The sequence below is a fragment of the Eptatretus burgeri genome, chromosome 9 (genome assembly GCF_056783735.1).
Source record: "Eptatretus burgeri isolate ZD-2024b chromosome 9, Ebu_testis_v1, whole genome shotgun sequence".
In the NCBI taxonomy this organism is placed as follows: domain Eukaryota; kingdom Metazoa; phylum Chordata; class Myxini; order Myxiniformes; family Myxinidae; genus Eptatretus; species Eptatretus burgeri.
The window spans coordinates 27,710,874-27,723,352 of NC_140969.1; the positions used below are offsets into that span (position 1 = coordinate 27,710,874).

Here is a 12,479-nt window from a genome sequence, read left to right on the forward strand (position 1 = left end):
AATCCTCCAGAGGGCATCCCAATTCACGGAATTGAATGGTTTGCAGAGTCCAACATAGGTTGCAAGCAGCCCCTTCTGATACTCTCCTCTGCATTCGGTGAGGACCCGAAGAGCAAGGATACGGTCAATTGTTGTCCTCTTGGTGTAAAGTCTGACTGCTCTGGGCACTGGTGCTCAATCATATGGTGGCAAACCCTCTCAAAAATGATCTGAGCAAAGACCTTGCCAGGCACTAATAGGAGCGTCATCCCTCGGTAGTTGTTGCAGTCCTGGTGATCACCCTCTACTTTCCAGAGAGGGACAACAAGGCCCCTCGTCCAATCAGTTGGGATGATGCCTGTGATCCAGGCAGAGCACAGAACTGCATGCAATGATGAGTACAGCATTTCCACCAGCCTTGAGAGGTCCAGCATGGATGCCACAGATCCCAGGAGCTTCACCCCCATTTCAACCAGTTTACTGCAGCCTGTGTTTCCACAAACGAAGGGGGATCACACTTGATTGGAGGGTCAGCAAGAGTAATAGTTACACCCCTGAGATCCAACTCAACAGCTGTGGACAACAGTGGACAAGGCGTGGAAATTGCACAATGAGATAGAACAAGTAAAAATAAAACATGTCCTCACGTTCCAAGAACCTCCTTGAAGGTGATCAGCCTGGTACAGCCGCTCAAAGTAACAGGCCAAGCGACTCTTCATTTCGGACTCCTCTGTCAAGAGCCCATGACCTTCCGCTCTAACTGCAGTACACCAAAGTACTGGCTTGGAGGAATGCAATGTGCAAATTTCCCTGCAAGCAGGACGAGAATCACTTGACAACAGGCGATGCTCTACCCCCTCTCAGATTCCTCGCACAAAGGCCTCATTGTCCACCCTCAGCACACGTACAGTTTTACGCCTAAACTCCCTGAAGAGCTCAGGTCTGCCATCAAGCCTGGCCCTGCGACTCTGGTCAATAGCATTCAGTGTCCCTTGAGAGACAAAATTCTTCTTCGCCCTCCGGTGAGTTCCAAGAGGTCCACCGGCAACATCAAGAATGGTGGTGTTGAAGGCACTCCACAACTTCAGGATTCCCCAAAGCACCCAGACCCCACAAATCCCCACTCAGCCTGTTTGCAAACTCCTCAGCTACCCTCTCATCCTTGAGCTTGCTAACATCTAGCCTCGGCTGGGATGGTAGCATTCTCCCAGATTTAAACTACAACTTCAGAGTTGCTACCACAAGCGTGTGGTCTGTATTTAGGAACTGAGCACTCCAGTAGACCCTGCAGTTCTGGATCATCCTCCAGTGACCATCAACGAGCACAAGGGTCAATCACCTTTGCCACACCGCCAGCATTGGAATACCAAGTTCAGCGATGAGACTGTGGGCATTAAAACCCTGAACCAGCCACCCCATGTCCATGACTTATTGCAAAGTCAAGGAACTTGGTGCTGTTCTGATTTACAGTTCCAGACACATGGGGACCAACACGTCTCATAACCATCCCCATCAGTTCCAGTCGATGCATTGAAACCCCCCAAGACGAGAAGAGGATCTCGACTGGTGCACTGATCAACCACAGACTCGAGCGCGGCATAGAACGCGCCCTTCACGGTAATTTCACTCGCCTCAGTCGGAGCATATACAGAGACCAGGGAAACGACACCAAAGGAGTGATGATTCCTTAGTCTCATAATACACTTGTTGACTGGACTGGTGTTACCTCAATTATCATTGGAGTCAGCTTATTGGACACTGCTCCAGCATCTCCTTGGGCATGGTAACCAACAGAGTGACCAGACCAATAGTCAATGTAGACCACACATGATCTCACCACTATCCGATCCTCGAACCTCAGGTAGTGCTGCAATACCGATGTTCAAATGCTTGAGCTCAGATGATAACAGACAGGTGATCTTCCTCTTTGGGATAGGACATTCCAGCCATCCACCCGAAGGGGCCACCTCAGGTTAACCCAAGGAGACTGCCGTCTGGTGGACGACACCTCAGCAGAACTCCACCACACACCACCGCAATCCAACCCGGGAAGGTTACCCCGTGTTTTCTCTCCTGTCATTAAAGAGTGGAGGTCCCGAAGACTTTGCGCCAATCCCGTCATCAGGTGAGCTGCCCTCCGAATGGGCAGCTGCACAGTGGATACTCCCACCAAATGGGTTTTCAGTTTTATTTGCTTTTTGCAGAGTGAAGGGTTTTACGGTGGCCGGAGTGCAAATCCTGCCACCGTCCTCCAACAAAGGTAACCCAACTGCAGGAGGACGTCCACAGACACAGTTGGGCACGAGATATGGATGGCCGTTGGCTCACAAGAAGCTCCTCCGCCCTTTGACAGGTTTTGTTTTTAATCCTGCTGGGTGTCCATATCCAAAAACACTCCTCACCAGGAAGCTTGATGGGGGGAGACGGTTTAGTCACGACAACCTGACCATGCAAACAGCTTAGTACAGGTTTATATGGTACATGTAGCAAGCCACAGATCTAATCTGACCTGACCTGACATTATAATTTTTTTATTGATGTACGTTATCAAAGGAACATTCAGTGATAGGATATTTAATAGTCGATGTACATTATCATCATGATATACAGGAATCGGGATGATTTTAATCGATGTACATTATTAATATAATGATATGTACAGTAATAGGGATGATTTTAATCGATTTAGATGATCATAATTCATGTACAGTTATAAGGTATAACAATCGTTGTACATAATCATCATGAATTAATGGAGGGATGAATCGAGGAGCTGCTCGACATTGCGGTGCAAGGTATGTCATCCTGTGGACAAGGCGTGGAAATTGCACAATGAGATAGAACAAGTAAAAACAAAACATGTCCTCACGTTCCAAGAACCTCCTTGAAGGTGAATATCTTGGTTATATCGTCGATTTGTTTCTTCCACGATTGTTCAGCATCCTCATCCTTCGGTTGAGACATCATTTCTGTTGTGCGATTCATCCGCACCCCCGCTGAACCACCCCCTTTTCACACCTTTCGCTCACACCGCACCCTCTCACCCATTCCCTATTTTCCTCCATTATTGTCTCCACCTCCCTCCGTTCCATCCTTCCTCCTACTCCACCCTTTCTAATCCCTCACCATACATCGTCTTCCTCTTCCCTCCGTTCCATCCCCCTCTCCTCCTCCCTTTTATTATTCCTCTCTCTGTACAATCCCTACCCTTGCTCATCCTTCCCCAGTAGTTCCTCATGCATCCCATCCCTCATCTCTTCCTACCATTGTTCATACTTCCTCACCATAAATGATTTCATCATCCCTCCCCAGTTCCTACCCTAGGCCATAACATATATCCCGATCCTTCCCCGTACATCTCTCCTACCCCTGTACTATATTCCTTAGTCCCTCCTCTCCTTTACCACTGTGTTCTTTCGACATCCCCCACCATCACTCCCCCCCCCCTGAAACCATCATCATATACTGTGTCAACTGCAGGTAAACCGATTGGCACTGGCATCCTCACAGTGGGTGTAAAGTACCACAGGCATGTGGGTCACCATCGGATCTGCACGCCATCATTCTCTGATGACTATGATCCTTATTATCGATTTAATCCTCTTCGTTTTGACCCTTCAACTTGAGCTCTTCCATCATGATTTGCAGTTCATCACCATCCTTTGGAATTAATTGTTTAGCATATTGATGTTGGTCATTGCACACTTAATGTGAATGAACCTGCAAAGTTTACATTAGCATCTAATTCCAACAAACCAGGTGAGAATGAACATGGTTTACATTAGCATCCAACCCCAACTAACCAGATGAGGGAACATTGGTTTGCATGAGCACCTAACCCCAACTAACCAGGTGAAAATGAACATGGGTTCACATGAACATCAAATCCCAACGAACCAGATGAGAGGAAACATGGGTTGACATGAGAATACCACTCAACTAACCAGGTGAAAATGAACATAGCTTTACATGAGCATCTAACCTCAACTAATCAGGTGAGAATCAACATGAATTTACTTAAACATCTAACCCTAACTACTAATCAGATGAGAATGAACATGGGTTCACATGAACATCCAACCGCAACTTACCAAAGAGGTAACATGGGTTTACATGAGTATCTAACCCCAACTATCCAGGTGAGATGGAATATCGGTTTACATGAACATCAAAGCCCAACTTACTAGGTGAAGAATGAACATGGGTTTAACATGGCATCGAACCCCCAACTAACCAGATGAGAATGAACATGGGTTTAACATGGCATCTAACCAGATGAGAGGAAACATGGGTTGACATGAGAATACCACCTCAACTAACCAGGTGAAAATGAACATAGGTTTACATGAGCATCTAACCTCAACTAACCAGGTGAGAATTAACGTGGATATACTAAATCATCTAACCCGAACTACTAACCAGATGAGAATGAACAGGGGTTCACATGAACATCCAACTGCAACTTACCAAAGAGGTAACATGAGTTTACATGAGTATCTAACCCCAACTATCCAGGTGAGATGGAATATCGGTTTACATGAGCATCAAAGCCCAACTCACTAGGTGAACATGGGTTGACATTGGCATCTAACACAAACCAACCAGGTGAGATGGAACATCGGTTTACATGCGCATCAAAGCCAAATTAACCAGGTGAGAATGAACATGGCTTTACATTAGCATCTAATCCTGACTAACCAGTTAAGAATGAACATGGGTTCACATGAGCCTCTAACCTTAACTAACTCGGTGAAATTGTACATTGGTTGAATATGGTGAACTGGTGCATCTGTAATAATAAAGTTCTTTGAGAATAGAGAACTCAAGCTGGGGACAATATCGCTGCCGTTTGTCCACCGGCCCCGTTACCACCCTGTGTCAAAGTTCTTTGACGTTATTGCTTTGGCAGACAGCTTGAATGTGTACTTCCATAATGTGAAATTGATTATGAAATAAATGTTATCATTTTACTCACTCAGTTGATCTCGAGGAACATATACTTACCAAAGAAGTAGAGTTGGGGATTGGGGTGTACACAGTGACCCCTTGTAACCCATGACCTATATTGTGTATGAAAATTAAATATACGAGTCAAACCCATCATCATGACACTTTCAAAACAAAACATTTGACAAAAAAAAAAACATCTCCACAATGGAAAGCCAAAAAGATGGTGACAGACTGTCGGAACAACTGTGTTACAATCGTTTTCTGAATACGAGCAAGTTGCCCACACGGGATTCTAAACGGGGTTGGGATGGAGGTGACAAAAATGCAAATGGCGTCTTCTGTCATTGAGCCGGCAAACTGGGAGCAACAATTCACATTTATTGCCACATGTGATGCAATTTAAATGCTCCGATGGTGGTGAGGTACTCCATTTAAAACTGTTCGATATATGGAGCTTTTTGACGCCTAGGGTCCGCAATAAAAATTTGTGTTGGTATTGAAGCCAGTGGCCAATGACATATTACGAGTAGGATTCTAAATGAATAATAGGATTCAAGATTTTTTTTATTAAAACATTCAACACATCGCTCAAAGTTTGCACAAATAATATACAGGATGTTACAAAATTCTGGAATCATTGGTTAATTTTCTTTTTTTTTTTGTGGAACCAAATTCTGGATTCAAAGGCTTTTATTCCAGTAAATGTACAAATTGTAATCCATATTGATCTTGTTCCATTCCTCTCAAATACGTTCTTTCAACGCCTCTATTGTTCGCGGATGGTTCGCACACACAACAGATTTGAAATGGCCCCAGAAGTAAAGGTCTAGAGGAATCAAGTCTGGTTATCGAGGGGGCCATTCCACTGGTCCACATCGACTGGTATCATGGCATCCAACCGGTGCCGAGTAACCAAGGCAAAATGTGGAGGTGCCCCATCCTGCTGAAACCAGAAATGTCGAAACGTTGCACATGGCATAATCACCTAAGTTAGGCTCTGAGATGTCATTTAACATTGTTACATGTGTTTCTCCAGTTACAGTCGCTTCAAAAAATTATGGTCCGAGTAAGGTTGTTCCACGGATGCCACACCAGACCATTACCCTCGGATCATTCTGAACATGGGTCTCTTCCGACCAATGGAGGTTCTCATGCCCAGTAACGGCAGTTATGACGGTTTACCATTCCAACGATATGGCAAATAGCCTCATCGCTAAATGTATCATCACAATAAATTGAAGGGTGAACTAATTCCTGTTGTGTTATCCAGTCACAACTTTTCAAGTCTGTAGCAATCATCCCCGTGAAGCTCTTGCATACATTGGACTCTAAGGGTGGCATTTGTTTCTCTTTAGAATGCGTGCAACAGACATGTGACTTATTCCTGATTCTTCACCAATTTTTCGTGTTGATCTATCGGGGCTCACAACAACATTTGCTAAAACATCTATGGTGTGATCAGGATCTGTACTTGAGCGCGGACGACCACTCCTTCGTTTATCTGCCACACTTCCAGTTTCACGAAATCGTTTCATTAACTTCGACACTGTTCCTTGTTGAGGCATGGGCTTCGTTGGATGTCGGTGATGGAATGCTTGACAAGTTTCTCTCTGGCTTAAACCTCTGGCATGTAAGAGGACCAGTTCAGCTTTGTCTTGTATAGTGTAATCCATTTTCACAGGTTCTAGCCTGGAAAAAAAAATTAACCTATGATTCCAGAACTTTGTTACACCCTGTACAACACAAAAATAACACAATTATAAATATATGGTTATTTACTGTGTATGTGTGTGCACCATGTTACACAGTTATGGGATTGGGGAGCTGAGGGGGAAACTGTGGTTGGGATGGGGTAAATGGAGGACTATGGGGGAAGCAGCAGTTGGGGCAAGGGAATGCAGGACTTTGGGCTGGATGTGATAACCAAAACTTTTATATGCACCATTTGGACATGACCACTTTCACTTCAGATCGTTTGAAAAATCAACTGCAATGGTCAACCTTGGAAACTGGGTTTACAGCATCATGAGGACAGTGCTCAGATGACATCACCAAAGTGAGATTCTTACCAGTCCAAGATGTACGATATCCAACAAAAACTCGTGCGACACTTATTGGTGATGCATAATTCAACAAGGTGTGTACCCACCTATATTAATGAATGCCTCCTTGAGGAGAAATAATAACCTAGAACCTGATTCATCTGTGCCATGTTTTTGAGGTTGAAGGAACCCAGTTTGAACCAGATTCACTTTCCGATATTTCTCGGTTCCAATGGTTTTCATGTTTTGTGGTTGTTTTGTCAAGCCCCAAATTGGTTTTCCAACACATCCCACAAACTATGCCATCAGAACGAGTCAACTGGTTTGGGACATCACTGGGATTGTGTAATCCACGTTAAACAGCACAAAATTGTGACACCAACAAGGGGGCATGATATTACAAGCGTTTTAGTTTGTAAAAATTTGTGCAGGACCCGGAGCATCTTCAGAGATTGGCACCAGCCTCCGGATGACCACTTCAAATTAGCACTGGACATATAAGAATCAGAGCGAAGTTTGAAGGGCTATAAAATCGGAACGAGAGCAAATTTCAAAAAAAAATGGCTCGTGTTGTTCTAGATAATAGTCCATAGTATCTGAATCAAGAAAACATTTGATCTCTCTTGATAAATGAGGGAGGAGATACGATTTGAAATCGACGATTTTCGCAACTTTGACAGCCTCGTGACCTTGACCTCGACCTTGGACGACCTTGAAGGTTATATCGTTGTGCACGTCTCATCGACCTCTATCCATTCCACTATTGGTTATTTGTCTCCACTCGGTTTGATTGTGGACGGACGGACGTACGGACGGGCGGACAGACTTCGAGACTGGCTTTATTAGGTCATCTCCACTGAGATGACTTAATAATACATGCCCCCAAGTTTGGTATTTAGGGAGTGTACTCTGTCATCTCAACAATCCCACGTTTCAGACTGCAGGCGGAAGGCAGACTTAACCTCAAGTTCGTTTTTGTGACTTTGTCAAACACAGTCTCGTCTGCTTCTTTTAGTCCGTGAAATGAGAGATCATCAGTAAAGCTGTCGTCTTCATCCTCATCTTCCTCTTCTTCTTCTTCTTCTTCTTCTTCGTCCTTCACCTCCTCTTCCTCACCCTCATCGACAGCAGGAAACAAAGCAATGTTCTATGGGTTGGGTGAGTAAATAAACAAGGTACATTAAAAACTTAGGTAACACTTAAAAGGCCGACAGGATGGAATAGGGGTATGCACAGTCGCCTCTAAGCCCTCTAGCCCGAGTTTGAGTTTGAGTCCCAACCCAGCTACAAACCGTCACCATGGTGTTTCATAGGCAGGGAGAAGCAATGTGTGTGCAGTATCACGGCAAGACATTAAACTGGTGTCCCGTCTGCTGACATTAAAGATACCACGGTGTTCTTTGCGAAGAGTAGGCGAGATATTGCCGGCAACACGCCCAAGTTACACATTTCTGCTCTAACGACTGCTGGGAGAGGGATGGCAAACCGTCCTGCATGATCTTTGCCTAGAAAATGCTTTGGCAGAATCAGCACCCTGTACCACAGAGTATGGCACATCAGAACATTTAAATTTTTAAAATGGGGACTTTCTACAGATGTCACACTACCCAGTAGGAGGCAGCAGTGTTTGCCATCCCAAAAAGCTCTGAAGGTTCAAACAGGAATTATGGCTATTGCATCACAACCGATTCGTTTTAACAAAGTTGAAGGCCTCACAAGGGACATACCATCTCAATGACTTCTGTATCTTCCCGCACATTCTCTATGTCAAAATCATCCGAAGAAGCATTTTCTATCTTCCGACTCAATAACTCATTAGCATTTGCCAACTTGGGTAAAAAGCTCTTCAGCCTCGTCAGCACTGCACACAACACACAAGAATCCACATTGTACAGGTTTTCGCACGCTCACACAGCTTTCGCCAGAATCCTCACGAAACAGATTTAAAAAAATAATAATTCAGTTCTGACCAAATCCTTTCCCCTCCTTCCCCCAATGGCCACAAGTCCCAGTATGTCTTACCCCCACTGCACACATATATATATATATATCAGATATAAATTGCCCCAAAACAAAGCTCCACTAACCCCAAAACATCATGATCAGTCCACATACGTTCCAATACAAACAAAGCATTCTGGAGGCACAGTAAAGCAAAATCACCTTCATTTGGTGGTGGTTTGTGAATTATTGTCTTGCTATGGCGTTTCAAACACTTTGAAGTGATCAACAGGGACTGCGGAAAAGCTGAAAACAAAAAGATAAAAGGGTTATGGTTATTCACATGAATTAAAAACCTGAAACGTCGGAGAACCGGGAGAAGGAAAGTGAGGTTCGGAGCAGAACGGGAAGGACAGTTGTGAGAGGACCGTGGCTGAGACTGGGGGTCTCGTTTTTGCTCTCCTCTCGGCACGACGAAGTGGCTGCGCAATTCTCCTGTTTTGCTATGAATTTTCCTGTGTGACGGAGCAAGATGCTAGCCATTCCTGAGCCGTGAAGTGTACGTTTCTGAGGAGCGAAGGAGAGCATTCCTCGTGACCTTATCACGGGGCCTAAGGGATTGTCTCGTCGTATGGTCGAGGAGGAAGGTGGGCAATTGTTGTGAGCGGACCTCGTGTAAGAGAGGAACATTCGGCATATTCGTTCATGAGAAGAAGCCACACGGTGGTTGGTGTGCCCTGGCGTTGAATACTGTCTCCTGAATTTCTCGGTTCCAATGTCTCTCGGTCATGTACTTGACCGCAGAGAGCGGCTCGACGCCATGTTGGGCCCATATTCCCACGCAGGACGACGCGGTGCGATCGCCAAGTTCATAAAAGACCATCTGAACAAAGCTAAGTGCCAGAATAACAGGAGGACTTTCGTTTATTTCGTTTTCCCCCTTGTCTGTATTAAAGTCCGTGTGTGGAGGTGCCTCGACTTTAGGCTTTAATTTACCTCACGTTATATTACTACATTTTGAATTATTGTCATTGTAAATATTTGATTTATTTACATTAAACCCCTGTGTTTATTTGAAGTAGCTGGTGTTGTCTATTTGTCATGGATTTGAGATAAACCCCTTGTACTGTGCTGCCGTTGTGTACGAGCATTTGCCACCCATTCCCCTGCCGCGCGCCATAATCTCTGAGGATCACGTATTCGCCTCCAAGGAAAACTGCTCGGTGATCTGGCCTGGTCGGTGTTAACCACCCGTCCACGACAACTGGGCCGGGGGAATCGTTGCGTTGCGTCTTTGTTTGACTTCTACATGGAATGGGTTCAAAACTGGTTGTTGTACTCAGGATGTGCCCAGGAAGGTTTTAGGTAGCAAGAATAAAAAAATTAACAATGAAAAGTCCCAGGGAGGGGAAGGACCCCAATTGCTTCTATGCAAATGTACATCACAGAGTGCGGTTTGCGGTGGAGGTGAGTATTATAAATAACCTCGTCCGTAATTCTGGGGGGTATGAACCCATCCATAAGGAGGGGTTTTTCACTAGTAATAATAACGAGAGGGGAAAAACTCAATTACAAAACCGTCAAAACCACAGCAGGTCACCCTGGTCTTTTGATCAACTGGTGTTTTCATACCCATACTCGTACCCATTCCCACACCAACACCACTCCCCTAACCCTTTTTTCCTTGTTCACATCAATCAAATAATCTTAATGGCCTTCATTTGGATGAGAAAAACCATTGCACCCACCATACACAAAACCTCCACCAACAAAGGTGGACTGAGGTCCTTTAACAGGATATCTCAAAAAGTTATGGATGGATATGGACAAAACTTGGTGGACAGGTTGGATGTGTGACAATGCCAAATTCATTAGATGTTGGTGAAGATCTAAAATGAGAATTTTTACAGTGATTCTTCACAATTGAGAGATTGTGATGTTTCATTTCAAAAAGTTGTGGATGGGTTGTGACAAAACTCGGTGGATGAGTTGGGTCGGTGACAAGAATAAGCCGATTAGATTTTGGTTCAGGTCCGAATGCAGATCCACCTTTCAGTGGGATACAAAACATAAAATGTTCAGTCTGGTGGAGGTATGCTCTCTACCGGCTGCAGTTCTAATTTGAACATGATATGGAATGTTGAAGTCTACAATAATTGTGTTTCATGTGTACTCAGGACTTGGGATCTCACCTTATAAAAATCATAGCCAAAGTACATCTAAATAAATAAATAAATAAATAAACAATGATTATATGTATACATAGCAGCTGTTGCCTATGATACAAGACGCTTCCAGGGGGGAACAATCTACACCATTAATCTCATAATTACTAGATGGTTACAAGTCACTATTTAAAATTGAAACTTCCATCAGATGTGGCTTGTGTAAAAATAACTTTCCTGGTAAACTTGATGAGAATACATCAATCTTTCAACAAGAGATGTCATAAAAAGTCAGCAAATGTTTTTGTTTCGTTTAAGAAAAATAAAAAAAAAAAAATGGAGCCACCCTTCCAACTTACTCCAATTCAGATTAATTCAATTTGTAATATCTCTGAATCGCTTTGCCCAGTTTACAAAATTAAACTTGCTCCAATCTGCTAAACACATCCAAGAATGAATCACTCGTTTTGAAATCGAAAGCATTTCAAATTCTCACGTGGAATCGGTCCTTTAAGCATCGCCGATGAAGAGCGGCACATGATGAGGTGAACGCAGCAGTTAGCACTCATTATTGAAACAAAGTGCTAACCGTTACTGGTACAAACCGTGTATTGACATTCAGTATTAGGTACCCCGTTTTGACAACCTTGACAATGTCCTGAACGAGAATTGCAAAATGGCTTTATCTTGCAAGGTCAAATGAAAGATACAGAATGATGCATGAGTAGCTCAGTTAAAATAGAAACTAGAAACCCCCACTCCTTTTGAAAGCAGCCTGGGGAGTGCAGAAGGGGTGGTGGGAGTAATGGGGGAGGTGGGGTAAATATATTTTGTGATGTGGCTAATAATCCCTCTTGTCTACAGCAGGGGTCAGTAAACCACTTGCACTGCAGCACATGTACAGGTGAAAATTGTAAGTCGTCTCCCCTCCCCTGCTGGGAATTTGTTTTTGTACCCACGACCTGATCCCGGATACTATCAACACTTATGCAATTTATTACCTCCGCCATCAAAGGTGAAGGAGGTTAGGTTTTAACCCTCAAAAAGTTATGGATGGATTTGGATGCAACTTGGTGGACAGGTTGGGTGTGTGACAAGAACCAATTAAATTTGGTTTTGGTGAAGATTTGAATCCGGATCTGGATTCGAGAATTATTTCACTTTTATAGTGATTCTTCACCATTGAGGGCTGGGGTTAAAAACGATACGGTAGTGTGTAGCATCATATTTCAAAAATGTATTAAGCCGGATATGTTCCGGTGGATCCGGCATTACGTGGTGGAGGTGTGCACTGTTCTAGTTTTATTCTGCTCCAACAGCAACACAAACAAACACGGATAAATGGTTCATCACGTCATAAAAAGGTGTCATAAGTGGCTGGACATAGATACACTTGTTCCAT

The 12,479-nt window shown here is 44.0% G+C and overlaps 1 protein-coding gene across 4 annotated transcripts in view; it reads right to left on the reverse strand.

Annotated features, from left to right (window-relative positions):
* Positions 1–9,218, reverse strand: part of LOC147019777 (calcium/calmodulin-dependent protein kinase type 1D-like) — a 66,649-nt gene extending 57,431 nt beyond the window's left edge. For 3 of the 4 annotated variants that reach the window (XM_085894482.1, XM_085894487.1, XM_085894484.1), the window contains exons 1-3: positions 9,135–9,218; positions 8,699–8,832; positions 2,849–6,618 (exon numbers count right to left, since the gene is read on the reverse strand). In XM_085894482.1, coding sequence (XP_085750608.1) covers positions 2,849–2,964 — 116 coding nt within the window. In that variant the 5' untranslated portion in view covers positions 2,965–6,618; positions 8,699–8,832; positions 9,135–9,218. Of the gene's footprint in view, positions 1–2,848; positions 7,863–8,698; positions 8,833–9,134 lie in introns of those variants that run through there. The other variant, XM_085894483.1, reaches the window with a different exon arrangement.
* Positions 9,219–12,479: the final 3,261 nt, after the last annotated feature.